General features: G+C 49.3%; 1 protein-coding gene across 10 annotated transcripts in view; it reads right to left on the reverse strand.

Moving 5' to 3' along the window:
• Nucleotides 1–20,925, reverse strand: part of PIK3C2G (phosphatidylinositol-4-phosphate 3-kinase catalytic subunit type 2 gamma) — a 168,776-nt gene that overhangs the window by 37,166 nt on the left and 110,685 nt on the right. For all 10 annotated transcript variants that reach the window (XM_073650578.1, XM_073650580.1, XM_073650579.1 and 7 more), the window contains 4 exons: nucleotides 16,602–16,782; nucleotides 14,136–14,243; nucleotides 2,185–2,277; nucleotides 726–855 (listed from right to left, as the gene is read on the reverse strand). In XM_073650578.1, coding sequence (XP_073506679.1) covers nucleotides 726–855; nucleotides 2,185–2,277; nucleotides 14,136–14,243; nucleotides 16,602–16,782 — 512 coding nt within the window. The remainder of the gene's footprint in view (nucleotides 1–725; nucleotides 856–2,184; nucleotides 2,278–14,135; nucleotides 14,244–16,601; nucleotides 16,783–20,925) is intronic.

Here is a 20,925-nt window from a genome sequence, read left to right on the forward strand (position 1 = left end):
CTTCAGCAGCGAGCGCCGTCCGTCCTTCAGCAGCGAGCGCCGTCCGTCCTTCAGCAGCGAGCGCAGTCCGTCCTTCAGCAGCGAGCGCCCTCCGTCCTTCAGTAGCGAGCGCCCTCCGTCCTTCAGCAGCGAGCGCCCTCCGTCCTTCAGCAGCGAGCGCCGTCCGTCCTTCAGCAGCGAGCGCAGTCCGTCCTTCAGCAGCGAGCGCCCTCCGTCCTTCAGTAGCGAGCGCCCTCCGTCCTTCAGCAGCGAGCGCCCTCCGTCCTTCAGCAGCGAGCACCGTCCGTCCTTCAGAAGCGAGCGCCCTCCGTCCTTCAGCAGCGAGCGCCCTCCGTCCTTCAGCAGCGAGCGCCCTCCGTCCTTCAGCAGCGAGCGCCGTCTGTCCTTCAGCAGCGAGCGCCGTCCGTCAGCAGTGAGTGCTGTCTGTCCTTCAGCAGCGAGCGCCATCCGTCCGTCAGCAGTGAGCGCTGTCCGTCCTTCAGCAGCGAGCGCCGTCCGTCCTTCAGCAGCGAGCGCTGTCCGTCAGCAGCGAGCGCCATCCGTCCTTCAGCAGCGAGCGCCGTCCGTCCGTCAGCAGTGAGCGCCGTCCGTCCTTCAGCAGCTAGCGCCGTCTGTCCGTCAGCAGTAAGCGCCGTCCGTCCTTCAGCAGTGAGCGCCGTCCGTCCGTCAGCAGCGGGCGCCGTCCTTCTGCAGTCTGAGTACAGTGCCCCTCGCTGGTCGCTGACCTCGCCTGCGGCCGGTTGATACACATTTGTAGCTGATCATCCGCAGGTCTAGTCCCTCATGAAGCCAGATTCTGTCCATGAGCGCCACCATCTGGAGGACCAGCATGTCCTGCCGCAGGTCGTCCCCCACCTACACAGATCAGGAAATCCGAGATCATTATATATCTACTAGATGGTGGCCGGATTCTAACGCATCGGGTATTCTAGAATATGTATGCGGCCGACCGGGCGCAATCAGCAGAGTAGTATTTAAATTTGGCGCCAATAATGGTGATTGGTCGAGGCCGGCCACCGCGACCAGTCAGCAGAGCGCTGTTTAATTTTGGCGCCAATAATGCTGATTGGTCGCGACCAATCAGCAGAGCAAGGTTTAAATTTGGCGCTAAAAATGCTGATTGGTCGCGGGCGGCGGCTGCGGCCAATCAGCGACCGGTGTTACTGAGAACGGGGAGTGGTGTTGATGTGCGGGTACTTTGGGTGTGAGTAGCCGGGAGATGAACGGCTAGCGCCGGTCATCTCTCGGCTGCATCACCGCTGACTTCCATGCGGCTACCGTCGGGATATCAGCGGCTAGTGCCGCTGATATCCCGATGGCAAGTGTGAAGGGAGGACCGGGGAGTGAGGCCGCCGGTCGGGGTACTTGTGCTGCGTCGCCGCTGATCTCCCGACGGTGGCCTGAGTGTTTAAAATCCGGCGCCAATTCGCGGACGTGCTGCGGCAGTCGCTGATTGATTGTGGCCGGCTGGGCACGACCAATCAGCGAACCGTGTTACTGAGTACTGGAGAGAGAGTTTAAATTTGGCGCCCAAATTGCTGATTGGTCGTGGTCGGCTGTCGACCGCGACCAATCAGCAGAGCGGTGTTTAAGTTTGGCGCCAATCTCGCTGATTGGTTGCGGCTGGCGTCTGCGACCAATCAGCTCAGCAGTGTTTAAATGTGGCGCCCAAATCGGTGATTGATCGCGGGCAGCGGCCGCGACCAATCAGCAGAGCGGTGTTTAACTTTTGCGCCAAGGTCACTGATTGGTCGCGGCCGGAGAGTGCGACCAATCAGCGAATCGTATTAGTGAGGACCGGGGAGCGGCGCTGCCTGTGCGGATACTTCCGCTGTGAGAACCCGGGACATGAGCGGCAGCTCGCAGCAGAAGTATCCCGACCCGCAGCTCCTCGCGGCGCTCATCTCCCGGCTGCATCGCCGCTGAGATCCGTCCCGCAGATGAGCCGCTAACGGCCGCCATCTTTTTTCAGAAATCCCGCGGCACTGATTGGCCGCTGCCGGACCAATGAGCGACGTGGGATTTCCTGGACAGACAGAGACAGACGGGATAAGACGATTATATATATAGATAGAATATTATTATATTCCTGAAACAGACGGATCCGGATGAACACAAGCAAAATAGGAGAGGAAATCAATAAGAAACCGAGGAAGAGGAGCGGTCACAGAAGGCAGCCGGCACCTTGTACATGACATGAATGTTCGGCCCGTCCTCATCGCCATTAATGAAGGAAATCTTCAGAGGCTTCGCGTTAGATTTAAAGAAAGTGCAGGACTGAAAAAGAGGAAACATCACATGAAGCATTAACAACGGCCACACCCAGAGCTGAACTCACTATTCTGCTGGTGCAGTCACTGTGTACATACATTACATTACTGATCCTGAGTTACATCCTGTATTATACTCCAGAGCTGAACTCACTATTCTGCTGGTCCAGTCACTGTGTACATACATTACATTACTGATCCTGAGTTACATCCTGTATTATACTCCAGAGCTGAACTCACTATTCTGCTGGTCCAGTCACTGTGTACATTACATTACATTACTGATCCTGAGTTACATCCTGTATTATACTCCAGAGCTGCACTCACTATTCTGCTGGTCCAGTCACTGTGTACATACATTACATTACTGATCCTGAGTTACATCCTGTATTATACTCCAGAGCTGCACTCACTATTCTGCTGGTCCAGTCACTGTGTACATTACATTACATTACTGATCCTGAGTTACATCCTGTATTATACTCCAGAGCTGCACTCACTATTCTGCTGGTCCAGTCACTGTGTACATACATTACATTACTGATCCTGAGTTACATCCTGTATTATACTCCAGAGCTGCACTCACTATTCTGCTGGTCCAGTCACTGTGTACATTACATTACATTACTGATCCTGAGTTACATCCTGTATTATACTCCAGAGCTGCACTCACTATTCTGCTGGTGCAGTCACTGTGTACATACATTACATTACTGATCCTGAGTTACATCCTGTATTATACTCCAGAGCTGCACTCACTATTCTGCTGGTGGAGTCACTGCGTACATTACATTACATTACTGATCCTGAGTTACATCCTGTATTATACTCCAGAGCTGAACTCACTATTCTGCTGGTCCAGTCACTGTGTACATACATTACATTACTGATCCTGAGTTACCTCCTGTATTATACTCCAGAGCTGCACTCACTATTCTGCTGGTCCAGTCACTGTGTACATACATTACATTACTGATCCTGAGTTACCTCCTGTATTATACTCCAGAGCTGCACTCACTATTCTGCTGGTGGAGTCACTGTGTACATACATTACATTACTGATCCTGAGTTACCTCCTGTATTATACTCCAGAGCTGCACTCACTATTCTGCTGGTGCAGTCACTGTGTACATACATTACATTACTGACCCTGAGTTACATCCTGTATTATACTCCAGAGCTGCACTCACTATTCTGCTGGTGGAGTCACTGTGTACATACATTACATTACTGATCCTGAGTTACCTCCTGTATTATACTCCAGAGCTGCACTCACTATTCTGCTGGTGCAGTCACTGTGTACATACATTACATTACTGATCCTGAGTTACCTCCTGTATTATACTCCAGAGCTGCACTCACTATTCTGCTGGTGCAGTCACTGTGTACATACATTACATTACTGATCCTGAGTTACCTCCTGTATTATACTCCAGAGCTGCACTCACTATTCTGCTGGTGCAGTCACTGTGTACATACATTACATTACTGATCCTGAGTTACATCCTGTATTATACTCCAGAGCTGCACTCACTATTCTGCTGGTGCAGTCACTGTGTACATACATTACATTACTGATCCTGAGTTACATCCTCTATTATACCCCAGAGCTGCACTCACTATTCTGCTGGTGCAGTCACTATGTACATACATTACATTACTGATCCTGAGTTACCTCCTGTATTATACTCCAGAGCTGCACTCACTATTCTGCTGGTGCAGTCACTGTGTACATACATTACATTACTGATCCTGAGTTACATCCTGTATTATACTCCAGAGCTGCACTCACTATTCTGCTGGTGCAGTCACTGTGTACATACATTACATTACTGATCCTGAGTTACATCCTCTATTATACCCCAGAGCTGCACTCACTATTCTGCTGGTGCAGTCACTGTGTACATACATTACATTACTGATCCTGAGTTACATCCTCTATTATACCCCAGAGCTGCACTCACTATTCTGCTGGTGCAGTCACTGTGTACATACATTACATTACTGATCCTGAGTTACATCCTGTATTATCCTCCAGAGCTGCACTCACTATTCTGCTGGTGCAGTCACTGTGTACATACATTACATTACTGATCCTGAGTTACCTCCTGTATTATACTCCAGAGCTGCACTCACTATTCTGCTGGTGCAGTCACTGTGTACATACATTACATTACTGATCCTGAGTTACATCCTCTATTATACCCCAGAGCTGCACTCACTATTCTGCTGGTGCAGTCACTGTGTACATACATTACATTACTGATCCTGAGTTACATCCTCTATTATACCCCAGAGCTGCACTCACTATTCTGCTGGTGCAGTCACTGTATACATACATTACATTACTGATCCTGAGTTACATCCTCTATTATACCCCAGAGCTGCACTCACTATTCTGCTGGTGCAGTCACTGCGCACATACATTACATTACTATCCTGAGTTACATCCTCTATTATACCCCAGAGCTGCACTCACTATTCTGCTGGTGCAGTCACTGTGTACATACATTACATTACTGATCCTGAGTTACATCCTGTATTATACTCCAGAGCTGCACTCACTATTCTGCTGGTGCAGTCACTGTGTACATACATTACATTACTGATCCTGAGTTACATCCTGTATTATACTCCAGAGCTGCACTCACTATTCTGCTGGTGCAGTCACTGTGTACATACATTACATTACTGATCCTGAGTTACATCCTGTATTATACTCCAGAGCTGCACTCACTATTCTGCTGGTGGAGTCACTGTGTACATACATTACATTACTGATCCTGAGTTACATCCTGTATTATACCCCAGAGCTGCACTCACTATTCTGCTGGTGCAGTCACTGTGTACATACATTACATTACTGATCCTGAGTTACATCCTGTATTATACTCCAGAGCTGCACTCACTATTCTGCTGGTGCAGTCACTGTGTACATACATTACATTACTGATCCTGAGTTACATCCTGTATTATACTCCAGAGCTGCACTCACTATTCTGCTGGTGCAGTCACTGTGTACATACATTACATTACTGATCCTGAGTTACATCCTGTATTATACTCCAGAGCTGCACTCACTATTCTGCTGGTGCAGTCACTGTGTACATACATTACATTACTGATCCTGAGTTACATCCTGTATTATACTCCAAAGCTGAACTCACTATTCTGCTGGTCCAGTCACTGTGTACATACATTACATTACTGATCCTGAGTTACCTCTTGTATTATACTCCAGAGCTGCACTCACTATTCTGCTGGTGCAGTCACTGTGTACATACATTACATTACTGATCCTGAGTTACATCCTGTATTATACTCCAGAGCTGCACTCACTATTCTGCTGGTGCAGTCACTGTGTACATACATTACATTACTGATCCTGAGTTACATCCTGTATTATACTCCAGAGCTGCACTCACTATTCTGCTGGTGCAGTCACTGTGTACATACATTACATTACTGATCCTGAGTTACATCCTGTATTATACTCCAGAGCTGCACTCACTATTCTGCTGCTGGAGTCACTGCGTACATTACATTACATTACTTATCCTGAGTTACATCCTGTATTATACTCCAGAGCTGAACTCACTATTCTGCTGGTCCAGTCACTGTGTACATACATTACATTACTGATCCTGAGTTACCTCCTGTATTATACTCCAGAGCTGCACTCACTATTCTGCTGGTGGAGTCACTGTGTACATACATTACATTACTGATCCTGAGTTACATCCTGTATTATCCTCCAGAGCTGCACTCACTATTCTGCTGGTGCAGTCACTGTGTACATACATTACATTACTGATCCTGAGTTACCTCCTGTATTATACTCCAGAGCTGCACTCACTATTCTGCTGGTGCAGTCACTGTGTACATACATTACATTACTGATCCTGAGTTACCTCCTGTATTATACTCCAGAGCTGCACTCACTATTCTGCTGGTGGAGTCACTGTGTACATACATTACATTACTGATCCTGAGTTACATCCTGTATTATACTCCAGAGCTGCACTCACTATTCTGCTGGTGCAGTCACTGTGTACATACATTACATTACTGATCCTGAGTTACCTCCTGTATTATACTCCAGAGCTGCACTCACTATTCTGCTGGTGCAGTCACTGTGTACATACATTACATTACTGATCCTGAGTTACATCCTGTATTATACTCCAGAGCTGCACTCACTATTCTGCTGGTCCAGTCACTGTGTACATACATTACATTACTGATCCTGAGTTACCTCCTGTATTATACTCCAGAGCTGCACTCACTATTCTGCTGGTGCAGTCACTGTGTACATACATTACATTACTGATCCTGAGTTACCTCCTGTATTATACTCCAGAGCTGCACTCACTATTCTGCTGGTGGAGTCACTGTGTACATACATTACATTACTGATCCTGAGTTACATCCTGTATTATACTCCAGAGCTGCACTCACTATTCTGCTGGTGCAGTCACTGTGTACATACATTACATTACTGATCCTGAGTTACATCCTGTATTATACTCCAGAGCTGCACTCACTATTCTGCTGGTCCAGTCACTGTGTACATACATTACATTACTGATCCTGAGTTACCTCCTGTATTATACTCCAGAGCTGCACTCACTATTCTGCTGGTGCAGTCACTGTGTACATACATTACATTACTGATCCTGAGTTACCTCCTGTATTATACTCCAGAGCTGCACTCACTATTCTGCTGGTGCAGTCACTGTGTACATACATTACATTACTGATCCTGAGTTACCTCCTGTATTATACTCCAGAGCTGCACTCACTATTCTGCTGGTGCAGTCACTGTGTACATACATTACATTACTGATCCTGAGTTACATCCTGTATTATACTCCAGAGCTGCACTCATTATTCTGCTGGTGGAGTCACTGTGTACATACATTACATTACTGATCCTGAGTTACATCCTGTATTATCCTCCAGAGCTGCACTCACTATTCTGCTGGTGCAGTCACTGTGTACATACATTACTGATCCTGAGTTACATCCTGTATTATACTCCAGAGCTGCACTCACTATTCTGCTGGTGGAGTCACTGTGTACATACATTACATTACTGATCCTGAGTTACATCCTATATTATCCTCCAGAGCTGCACTCACTATTCTGCTGGTGCAGTCACTGTGTACATACATTACATTACTGATCCTGAGTTACCTCCTGTATTATACTCCAGAGCTGCACTCACTATTCTGCTGGTGCAGTCACTGTGTACATACATTACATTACTGATCCTGAGTTACATCCTGTATTATACCCCAGAGCTGCACTCACTATTCTGCTGGTGCAGTCACTGTGTACATACATTACATTACTGATCCTGAGCTACATCCTGTATTATACCCCAGAGCTGCACTCACTATTCTGCTGGTGCAGTCACTGTGTACATACATTACATTACTGATCCTGAGTTACCTCCTGTATTATACTCCAGAGCTGCACTCACTATTCTGCTGGTGCAGTCACTGTGTACATACATTACATTACTGACCCTGAGTTACATCCTGTATTATCCTCCAGAGCTGCGCTCACTATTCTGCTGGTGCAGTCACTGTGTACATACATTACATTACTGATCCTGAGTTACCTCCTGTATTATACTCCAGAGCTGCACTCACTATTCTGCTGGTGCAGTCACTGTGTACATACATTACATTACTGACCCTGAGTTACATCCTGTATTATCCTCCAGAGCTGCACTCACTATTCTGCTGGTGGAGTCACTGTGTACATACATTACATTACTGATCCGGAGTTACATCCTGTATTATACTCCAGAGCTGCGCTCACTATTCTGCTGGTGCAGTCACTGTGTACATACATTACATTACTGATCCTGAGTTACCTCCTGTATTATACTCCAGAGCTGCACTCACTATTCTGCTGGTGCAGTCACTGTGTACATACATTACATTACTGACCCTGAGTTACATCCTGTATTATCCTCCAGAGCTGCACTCACTATTCTGCTGGTGGAGTCACTGTGTACATACATTACATTACTGATCCTGAGTTACATCCTGTATTATCCTCCAGAGCTGCACTCACTATTCTGCTGGTGCAGTCACTGTGTACATACATTACATTACTGATCCTGAGTTACCTCCTGTATTATACTCCAGAGCTGCACTCACTATTCTGCTGGTGCAGTCACTGTGTACATACATTACATTACTGATCCTGAGTTACCTCCTGTATTATACTCCAGAGCTGCACTCACTATTCTGCTGGTGCAGTCACTGTGTACATACATTACATTACTGACCCTGAGTTACATCCTGTATTATACTCCAGAGCTGCACTCACTATTCTGCTGGTGGAGTCACTGTGTACATACATTACATTACTGATCCTGAGTTACATCCTGTATTATCCTCCAGAGCTGCACTCACTATTCTGCTGGTGCAGTCACTGTGTACATACATTACATTACTGATCCTGAGTTACATCCTGTATTATACTCCAGAGCTGCACTCACTATTCTGCTGGTGCAGTCACTGTGTACATACATTACATTACTGATCCTGAGTTACATCCTGTATTATACTCCAGAGCTGCACTCACTATTCTGCTGGTGCAGTCACTGTGTACATACATTACATTACTGACCCTGAGTTACATCCTGTATTATACTCCAGAGCTGCACTCACTATTCTGCTGGTGCAGTCACTGTGTACATACATTACATTACTGATCCTGAGTTACATCCTGTATTATACTCCAGAGCTGCACTCACTATTCTGCTGGTGCAGTCACTGTGTACATACATTACATTACTGATCCTGAGTTACATCCTGTATTATACTCCAGAGCTGCACTCACTATTCTGCTGGTGGAGTCACTGCGTACATTACATTACATTACATTACTGATCCTGAGTTACATCCTGTATTATACTCCAGAGCTGAACTCACTATTCTGCTGGTCCAGTCACTGTGTACATACATTACATTACTGATCCTGAGTTACATCCTGTATTATCCTCCAGAGCTGCACTCACTATTCTGCTGGTGCAGTCACTGTGTACATACATTACATTACTGATCCTGAGTTACCTCCTGTATTATACTCCAGAGCTGCACTCACTATTCTGCTGGTGCAGTCACTGTGTACATACATTACATTACTGATCCTGAGTTACATCCTGTATTATACTCCAGAGCTGCACTCACTATTCTGCTGGTGCAGTCACTGTGTACATACATTACATTACTGATCCTGAGTTACATCCTGTATTATACTCCAGAGCTGCACTCACTATTCTGCTGGTGCAGTCACTATGTACATACATTACATTACTGATCCTGAGTTACATCCTGTATTATACTCCAGAGCTGCACTCACTATTCTGCTGGTGCAGTCACTGTGTACATACATTACATTACTGATCCTGAGTTACATCCTCTATTATACCCCAGAGCTGCACTCACTATTCTGCTGGTGCAGTCACTGTGTACATACATTACATTACTGATCCTGAGTTACATCCTGTATTATACTCCAGAGCTGCACTCACTATTCTGCTGGTGGAGTCACTGTGTACATACATTACATTACTGATCCTGAGTTACATCCTGTATTATACTCCAGAGCTGAACTCACTATTCTGCTGGTCCAGTCACTGTGTACATACATTACATTACTGATCCTGAGTTACATCCTGTATTATACTCCAGAGCTGCACTCACTATTCTGCTGGTGCAGTCACTGTGTACATACATTACATTACTGATCCTGAGTTACATCCTGTATTATACTCCAGAGCTGCACTCACTATTCTGCTGGTGCAGTCACTGTGTACATACATTACATTACTGATCCTGAGTTACATCCTGTATTATACTCCAGAGCTGCACTCACTATTCTGCTGGTGGAGTCACTGCGTACATTACATTACATTACTGATCCTGAGTTACATCCTGTATTATACTCCAGAGCTGAACTCACTATTCTGCTGGTCCAGTCACTGTGTACATACATTACATTACTGATCCTGAGTTACCTCCTGTATTATACTCCAGAGCTGCACTCACTATTCTGCTGGTGGAGTCACTGTGTACATACATTACATTACTGATCCTGAGTTACATCCTGTATTATCCTCCAGAGCTGCACTCACTATTCTGCTGGTGCAGTCACTGTGTACATACATTACATTACTGATCCTGAGTTACATCCTGTATTATACTCCAGAGCTGCACTCACTATTCTGCTGGTGCAGTCACTGTGTACATACATTACATTACTGATCCTGAGTTACATCCTGTATTATACTCCAGAGCTGCACTCACTATTCTGCTGGTGCTGTCACTGTGTACATACATTACATTACTGATCCTGAGTTACATCCTGTATTATACTCCAGAGCTGCACTCACTATTCTGGTGGTGCAGTCACTGTGTACATACATTACATTACTGATCCTGAGTTACATCCTGTATTATACTCCAGAGCTGCACTCACTATTCTGCTGGTGCAGTCACTGTGTACATACATTACATTACTGATCCTGAGTTACATCCTGTATTATACTCCAGAGCTGCACTCACTATTCTGCTGGTGGAGTCACTGCGTACATACATTACATTACTGATCCTGAGTTACATCCTGTATTATACTCCAGAGCTGCACTCACTATTCTGCTGGTGGAGTCACTGCGTACATTACATTACATTACTGATCCTGAGTTACATCCTGTATTATACTCCAGAGCTGAACTCACTATTCTGCTGGTCCAGTCACTGTGTACATACATTACTGATCCTGAGTTACCTCCTGTATTATACTCCAGAGCTGCACTCACTATTCTGCTGGTGCAGTCACTGTGTACATACATTACATTACTGATCCTGAGTTACATCCTGTATTATACTCCAGAGCTGCACTCACTATTCTGCTGGTGGAGTCACTGCGTACATTACATTACATTACTGATCCTGAGTTACATCCTGTATTATACTCCAGAGCTGAACTCACTATTCTGCTGGTGCAGTCACTGTGTACATACATTACATTACTGATCCTCAGTTACCTCCTGTATTATACTCCAGAGCTGCACTCACTATTCTGCTGGTGGAGTCACTGTGTACATACATTACATTACTGATCCTGAGTTACATCCTGTATTATCCTCCAGAGCTGCACTCACTATTCTGCTGGTGCAGTCACTGTGTACATACATTACATTACTGATCCTGAGTTACCTCCTGTATTATACTCCAGAGCTGAACTCACTATTCTGCTGGTGCACCCACTGTGTACATACATTACATTACTGATCCTGAGTTACATCCTGTATTATACTCCAGAGCTGCACTCACTATTCTGCTGGTGCAGTCACTGTGTACATACATTACATTACTGATCCTGAGTTACCTCCTGTATTATACTCCAGAGCTGCACTCACTATTCTGCTGGTGCAGTCACTGTGTACATACATTACATTACTGATCCTGAGTTACATCCTGTATTATACCCCAGAGCTGCACTCACTATTCTGCTGGTGGAGTCACTGTGTACATACATTACATTACTGATCCTGAGTTACCTCCTGTATTATACCCCAGAGCTGCGCTCACTATTCTGCTGGTGCAGTCACTGTGTACATACATTATAATACTGATCCTGAGTTACCTCCTGTATTATACTCCAGAGCTGCACTCACTATTCTTCTGGTGCAGTCACTGTGTACATACATTACATTACTGATCCTGAGTTACATCCTGTATTATACCCCAGAGCTGCACTCACTATTCTGCTGGTGCAGTCACTGTGTACATACATTACATTACTGATCCTGAGTTACATCCTGTATTATACCCCAGAGCTGCACTCACTATTCTGCTGGTGCAGTCACTGTGTACATACATTACTGATCCTGAGTTACATCCTGTATTATACTCCAGAGCTGCACTCACTATTCTGCTGGTGCAGTCACTGTGTACATACAGTACATTACTGATCCTGAGTTACATCCTGTATTATACTCCAGAGCTGCACTCACTATTCTGCTGGTACAGTCACTGTGTACATTACATTACATTACTGATCCTGAGTTACATCCTGTATTATACTCCAGAGCTGCACTCACTATTCTGCTGGTCCAGTCACTGTGTACATTACATTACATTACTGATCCTGAGTTACATCCTGTATTATACTCCAGAGCTGCACTCACTATTCTGCTGGTACAGTCACTGTGTACATACATTACATTACTGATCCTGAGTTACATCCTGTATTATACCCCAGAGCTGCACTCACTATTCTGCTGGTGCAGTCACTGTGTACATACATTACTGATCCTGAGTTACATCCTGTATTATACTCCAGAGCTGCACTCACTATTCTGCTGGTGCAGTCACTGTGTACATACATTACTGATCCTGAGTTACATCCTGTATTATACTCCAGAGCTGCACTCACTATTCTGCTGGTGCAGTCACTGTGTACATACATTACATTACTGATCCTGAGTTACATCCTGTATTATACTCCAGAGCTGCACTCACTATTCTGCTGGTGCAGTCACTGTGTACATACATTACTGATCCTGAGTTACATCCTGTATTATACTCCAGAGCTGCACTCACTATTCTGCTGGTGCAGTCACTGTGTACATACATTACATTACTGATCCTGAGTTACCTCCTGTATTATACTCCAGAGCTGCACTCACTATTCTGCTGGTGCAGTCACTGTGTACATACATTACTGATCCTGAGTTACATCCTGTATTATACTCCAGAGCTGCACTCACTATTCTGCTGGTGCAGTCACTGTGTACATACATTACATTACTGATTCTGAGTTACATCCTGTATTATACTCCAGAGCTGCACTCACTATTCTGCTGGTGCAGTCACTGTGTACATACATTACATTACTGATCCTGAGTTACCTCCTGTATTATACTCCAGAGCTGCACTCACTATTCTGCTGGTGCAGTCACTGTGTACATACATTACATTACTGATCCTGAGTTACATCCTGTATTATCCTCCAGAGCTGCACTCACTATTCTGCTGGTGCAGTCACTGTGTACATACATTACTGATCCTGAGTTACATCCTGTATTATACTCCAGAGCTGCACTCACTATTCTGCTGGTGCAGTCACTGTGTACATACATTACATTACTGATCCTGAGTTACCTCCTGTATTATACTCCAGAGCTGCACTCACTATTCTGCTGGTGCAGTCACTGTGTACATACATTACTGATCCTGAGTTACATCCTGTATTATACTCCAGAGCTGCACTCACTATTCTGCTGGTGCAGTCACTGTGTACATACATTACATTACTGATCCTGAGTTACATCCTGTATTATACTCCAGAGCTGCACTCACTATTCTGCTGGTGCAGTCACTGTGTACATACATTACTGATCCTGAATTACATCCTGTATTATACTCCAGAGCTGCACTCACTATTCTGCTGGTGGAGTCACTGTGTACATACATTACATTACTGATCCTGAGTTACATCCTGTATTATCCTCCAGAGCTGCACTCACTATTCTGCTGGTGCAGTCACTGTGTACATACATTACATTACTGATCCTGAGTTACATCCTGTATTATACTCCAGAGCTGCACTCACTATTCTGCTGGTGCAGTCACTGTGTACATACATTACATTACTGATCCTGAGTTACCTCCTGTATTATCCTCCAGAGCTGCACTCACTATTCTGCTGGTGCAGTCACTGTGTACATTACATTACTGATCCTGAGTTACATCCTGTATTATACTCCAGAGCTGCACTCACTATTCTGCTGGTGCAGTGAACATACTACAACCTCCATTATCTTCCGTGTCTTACATCTTGGTCTATTCCTTTCACCACGATCGCTGGGTTCAAGGGAAGTCGACAATTTTCAACTTCTTCAAAGAAGTGATGAATTTTGTGGAGTCCGAGCTTCAGAGCTTCCTGCGGAGACAGCGGATAATGAGACCGCACACGTCACTCTCCATCAGGGAAAGACAGCGAAGGAGCAGAGGAAGTCACAGCAAGCAGAGACACAACGTCCTGCGCTTACATAACATTGTATCCTCCAGTCACCTCCAGAGCTGCACTCACTGTTCTGCTGTTACATCGTGTCTTATCCTCCAGTCACCTCCAGAGCTGCACTCACTATTCTGCTGTTACATCATGTCTTATCCTCCCGTCACCTCCAGAGCTGCGGTCACTATTCTGCTTTTACATCATGTCTTATCCTCCAGTCACCTCCAGAGCTGCAGTCACTATTCTGCTGTTACATCAGGTATTATCCTCCAGTCACCTCCAGAGCTGCAGTCACTATTCTGCTGTTCCACATGTCTTATATTCCAGTCACCTCCAGAGCTGCAGTCACTATTCTGCTGTTACATCAGGTCTTATCTTCCAGTCACCTCCAGAGCTGCACTCGCTATTCTGCTGTTCCACATGTCTTATATTCCAGTCACCTCCAGAGCTGCAGTCATGGCCATGTTGGTGATCCCCCTCATTCCTGAGGACTCGCAGATTTGGGGGTGTCCTCAGTTGGGGAGGGGAGTAGTCATCGGATATTTGTTCTTTCTAGCAGATGTAGTCAGGCTTGGACTGGCCCACAGGAGAGCAGGAGAATCCTCCGGTGGGCCCCGTGCAGTATATGAGCAGTACTTGGCGTTATATACACTAATCACTGTATACAGACAATGGCAGCGTCTTATTCATGTCACAATCTGCCCAGTCCATTGTTCTAGAAATCTGTGATTGAGGTGAATGAGTGATTGAGGCCCTGGAGTTGGTTACTGGTGGGGCCCTGGAGTTGGTTACTGGTGGGGCCTTGGAGTTGGTTACTGGTGGGCCCTGGAGTTGGTTACTGGTGGGACCTTGGAGTTGGTTACTGGTGGGGCCCTGGAGTTGGTTACTGGTGGGGCCTTGGAGTTGGTTACTGGTGGGCCCTGGAGTTGGCTACTGGTGGGCCCTGGAGTTGGTTACTGGTGGGCCCTGGAGTTGGTTACTGGTGGGGCCTTGGAGTTGGTTACTGGTGGGCCCTGGAGTTGGTTACTGGTGGAGCCCTGGAGTTGGTTACTGGTGGGGCCTTGGAGTTGGTTACTGGTGGGCCTTGGAGTTAGTTACTGGTGGGGCCATGGAGTTAGTTACTGGTGGGGCCCTGGAGTTAGTTACTGGTGGGGCCCTGGAGTTGGTTACGTGTGGGGGCCTTGGAGTTGGTTACTGGTGGGGCTCTGGAGTTGGTTACGTGTGGGGGCCTTGGAGTTGGTTACTGGTGGGCCTTGGAGTTGGTTACTGGCTGGCCCTGGAGTTGGTTACGTGTGGGGGACTTGGAATTGGTTACTCGTGGGGCCTTGGAGTTGGTTACTGGTGGGGCCTTGGAGTTGGTTACTGGTGGGCCCTAGAGTTGGTTACTGGTGGAGCCCTGGAGTTGGTTACTGGCGGGTCCTGGAGTTGGTTACTGGTGGGCCCTGGAGTTGGTTACTGGTGGGCCTTGGAGTTGGTTACTGGTGGGCCCTGGAGTTGGTTACAGGTGGAGCCCTGGAGTTGGTTACTGGTGGGGCCTTGGAGTTGGTTACTGGATGGCCCTGGAGTTGGTTACTGGTGGGGCCTTGGAGTTGGTTACTGGTGGGGCCCTGGAGTTGGTTACGTGTGGGGGCCTTGGAGTTGGTTACTGGTGGGCCTTGGAGTTGGTTACTGGTGGGGCTCTGGAGTTGGTTACGTGTGGGGGCCTTGGAGTTGGTTACTGGCTGGCCCTGGAGTTGGTTACGTGTGGGGGCCTTGGAATTGGTTACTGGTGGGGCTTTGGATTTGGTTACTGGTGGGCCTTGGAGTTGGTTACTGGTGGGGCCCTGGAGTTGGTTACGTGTGGGGGCCTTGGAGTTGGTTACTGGTGGGCCTTGGAGTTGGTTACTGGTGGGGCTCTGGAGTTGGTTACGTGTGGGGGCCTTGGAGTTGGTTACTGGCTGGCCCTGGAGTTGGTTACGTGTGGGGGCCTTGGAATTGGTTACTGGTGGGGCTTTGGATTTGGTTACTGGTGGGCCTTGGAGTTGGTTACTGGTGTGCCCTGGAGTTGGTTACTGGTGGGCCCTGGAGTTGGTTACTGGTGGGCCTTGGAGTTGGTTACTGGTGGGGCTCTGGAGTTGGTTACTGGTGGGCCTTGGAGTTGGTTACGTGTGGGGGCCTTGGAATTGGTTACTCGTGGGGCCTTGGATTTGGTTACTGGTGGGCCTTGGAGTTGGTTACTGGTGTGCCCTGGAGTTGGTTATATCAAGCATGGAGGACAGCCTACATACAGCAGCCACCCCTCACCTGCCTCTTGTCCTCCGGAGCATTCTTCACGGTCTCCGCGACGTCTCCCAGGATTCCCATCAGCCTCTTCTGTCTGGAGAGTTGGTCGCTGACGGCTCGACCAACACAGTGATGGACGGCGCCCAGAAGCCGCTGATACCAACCACGGTAATGAGGCTCAGAGGCGGCGTCTGTCAGCAGCCTGCGGGCGAGTGGGGAACCGAGAGCATGGACTGTGTCAGTGCAGTGTAAGCCCCGCCCCACACGTACACACTGTAAGCCTCGCCCCCACCAGTACACACTGTTAGCCCCGCCCCTCACCAGTACACACTGTGTAAGTCCCGCCCCACCAGTACACACTGTGTAAGCCCCGCCCCACCAGTACACACTAAACACCAGTACTCCCCGCCCTCACCAGTACACACTGTGTAATCCCTGCCCTCACCAGTACACACTGTAAGCCTCGCCCCCACCAGTACACACTGTGTACTCCCCGCCCTCACCAGTACACACTGTAAGCCTCGCCCCCACCAGTACTCACGATATAAGCCTCGCCCCCACCAGTACACACTGTGTAAGCCCCGCCCCACCAGTACACACTGTGTACTCCCCGCCCTCACCAGTACACACTGTAAGCCTCGCCCCCACCAGTACACACTGTGTAAGCCCCGCCCCACCAGTACACACTGTGTACTCCCCGCCCTCACCAGTACACACTGTAAGCCTCGCCCCCACCAGTACTCATGGTATAAGCCTCGCCCCCACCAGTACACACTGTGTAAGCCCCGCCCTACCAGTACACACTGTGTAATCCCCGCCCTCACCAGTACACACTGTGTAAGTCCCACCCCCACCAGTACACACTGTGTAATCCCTGCCCTCACCAGTACACACTGTAAGCGCCGCCCCCACCAGTACACACTGTAAGCCCCGCCCCCACCAGTACACTGTAAGCTCTGCCCTCACCAGTACACACTGTAAGCGCCGCCCCCACCAGTACACACTGTAAGCCCCGCCCCCACCAGTACACACTGTGTAATCCCTGCCCTCACCAGTACACACTGTAAGCCCCGCCCTCACCAGTACACACTGTATGCCCCGCCTTCACGAGTACACACTGTAAGTGCCACCATCACCAGTACACAGTGTAAGCCCCGCCCCCACCAGTACACACTGTGTAAGCCCCGCCCCTCACCAGTACACACTGTGTAAGCCCCGCCCCACCAGTACACACTGTGCAAGCCCCGCCCCACCAGTACACACTGTAAGCACCGCCCTCACCAGTACACACTGTGTAATCCCCGCCCTCACCAGTACACACTGTGTAAGCCCTGCCCCCACCAGTACACACTGTGTAAGCCCCACCCCCACCAGTACACACTGTAAGCCCTGCCTTCACGAGTACACACTGTAAGCGCCGCCCCACCAGTACACACTGTGTAATCCCCGCCCTCACCAGTACACACTGTGTAATCCCCGCCCCCACCAGTACACACTGTGTAATTCCCGCCCTCACCAGTACACACTGTGTAATCCCTGCCCTCACCAGTACACACTGTAAGCCCCGCCCCCACCAAGTACACACTGTAAGCCCCGCCCCCACCAGTACTCACTGTAAGCCCCGCCCCCACCAGTACACACTGTAAGCCTCGCCCCCACCAGTACACACTGTAAGCCTCGCCCCCACCAGTACACACTGTAAGCCTCGCCCCCACCAGTACACACTGTAAGCCTCGCCCCTACCAGTACACACTGTAAGCCTCGCCCCCACCAGTACACACTGTAAGCCTCGCCCACACCAGTACACACTGTAAGCCTCGCCCCTACCAGTACACACTGTAAGCCCTGCCTTCACGAGTACACACTGTAAGCGCCGCCCCCACCAGTACACACTGTGTAATCCCTGCCCTCACCAGTACACACTTTAAGCCCCGCCCCCACCAGTACACACTGTAAGCCTCGCCCCCACCAGTACACACTGTAAGCCCCGCCCCCACCAGTACACACTGTGTAATCCCCGCCCTCACCAGTACACACTGTGTAAGCCCTGCCCCCACCAGTACACACTGTGTAAGCCCCACCCCCACCAGTACACACTGTAAGCCCTGCCTTCACGAGTACACACTGTAAGCGCCGCCCCACCAGTACACACTGTAAGCCCCGCCCCCACCAGTACACACTGTGTAATCCCCGCCCTCACCAGTACACACTGTGTAATCCCCGCCCCCACCAGTACACACTGTGTAATCCCCGCCTCACCAGTACACACTGTGTAATCCCTGCCCTCACCAGTACACACTGTAAGCCCCGCCCCCACCAGTACACACTGTAAGCCCCGCCCCCACCAGTACTCACTGTAAGCCCCGCCCCCACCAGTACACACTGTAAGCCTCGCCCCCACCAGTACACACTGTAAGCCTCGCCCCCACCAGTACACACTGTAAGCCTCGCCCCTACCAGTACACACTGTAAGCCCTGCCTTCACGAGTACACACTGTAAGCGCCGCCCCCACCAGTACACACTGTGTAATCCCTGCCCTCACCAGTACACACTGTAAGCCCCGCCCCCACCAGTACACACTGTAAGCCTCGCCCCCACCAGTACACACTGTAAGCCCCGCCCCCACCAGTACACACTGTAAGCCTCGCCCCCACCAGTACACACTGTAAGCCTCGCCCTCACCAGTACACACTGTAAGCCTCACCCCCACCAGTACACACTGTAAGCCTCGCCCCACCAGTACACACTGTGTAATCCCCGCCCTCACCAGTACACACTGTAAGCCCTGCCTTCACGAGTACACACTGTAAGCCCCGCCCCCACAGTACACACTGTAAGCCCCGCCCCCACCAGTACACACTGTAAGCCCCGCCCCCACCAGTACACACTGTAAGCCCCGCTCCCACCAGTACACACTGTGTAATCCCTGCCCTCACCAGTACACACTGTAAGCCCCGCCCCCACCAGTACACACTGTAAGCGTCGCCCCCACCAGTACACACTGTAAGCCCCGCCCCCACCAGTACACACTGTAAGCCTCGCCCCCACCAGTACACACTGTAAGCCTCGCCCCCACCAGTACACACTGTAAGCCCCGCCCCCACCAGTACACACTGTAAGCCCCACCCCCACCAGTACACACTGTAAGCCCCGCCCCCACCAGTACACACTGTAAGCCCTGCCTTCACGAGTACACACTGTAAGCCTCGCCCCCACCAGTACACACTGTGTAATCCCCGCCCCCACCAGTACACACTGTAAGCACCGCCCTCACCAGTACACACTGTGTAATCCCCGCCCTCACCAGTACACACTGTAAGCCCCACCCCCACCAGTACACACTGTGTAAGCCTCGCCCCCACCAGTACACACTGTGTAATCCCCGCCCCCACCAGTACACACTGTAAGCCCCGCCCCCACCAGTACACACTGTAAGCCCCGCCCCCACCAGTACACACTGTGTAATCCTCGCCCTCACCAGTACACACTGTAAGCCCCGCCCCCACCAGTACACACTGTAAGCCCCGCCCCCACCAGTACACACTGTAAGCCCCGCCCCCACCAGTACACACTGTGTAATCCTTGCCCTCACCAGTACACACTGTAAGCCCCGCCCCCACCAGTACACACTGTAAGCCTCGCCCCCACCAGTACACACTGTAAGCCCCGCCCCCACCAGTACACACTGTAAGCCTCGCCCCCACCAGTACACACTGTAAGCCTCGCCCTCACCAGTACACACTGTAAGCCTCACCCCCACCAGTACACACTGTAAGCCTCGCCCCACCAGTACACACTGTGTAATCCCCGCCCTCACCAGTACACACTGTAAGCCCTGCCTTCACGAGTACACACTGTAAGCCCCGCCCCCACAGTACACACTGTAAGCCCCGCCCCCACCAGTACACACTGTAAGCCCCGCCCCCACCAGTACACACTGTAAGCCCCGCTCCCACCAGTACACACTGTGTAATCCCTGCCCTCACCAGTACACACTGTAAGCCCCGCCCCCACCAGTACACACTGTAAGCGTCGCCCCCACCAGTACACACTGTAAGCCCCGCCCCCACCAGTACACACTGTAAGCCTCGCCCCCACCAGTACACACTGTAAGCCTCGCCCCCACCAGTACACACTGTAAGCCCCGCCCCCACCAGTACACACTGTAAGCCCCACCCCCACCAGTACACACTGTAAGCCCCGCCCCCACCAGTACACACTGTAAGCCCTGCCTTCACGAGTACACACTGTAAGCCTCGCCCCCACCAGTACACACTGTGTAATCCCCGCCCCCACCAGTACACACTGTAAGCACCGCCCTCACCAGTACACACTGTGTAATCC

This window comes from Phyllobates terribilis, unplaced genomic scaffold (genome assembly GCF_046119375.1).
Source record: "Phyllobates terribilis strain yellow unplaced genomic scaffold, ASM4611937v1 Scaffold_10__3_contigs__length_209671492, whole genome shotgun sequence".
Classification (NCBI taxonomy): domain Eukaryota; kingdom Metazoa; phylum Chordata; class Amphibia; order Anura; family Dendrobatidae; genus Phyllobates; species Phyllobates terribilis.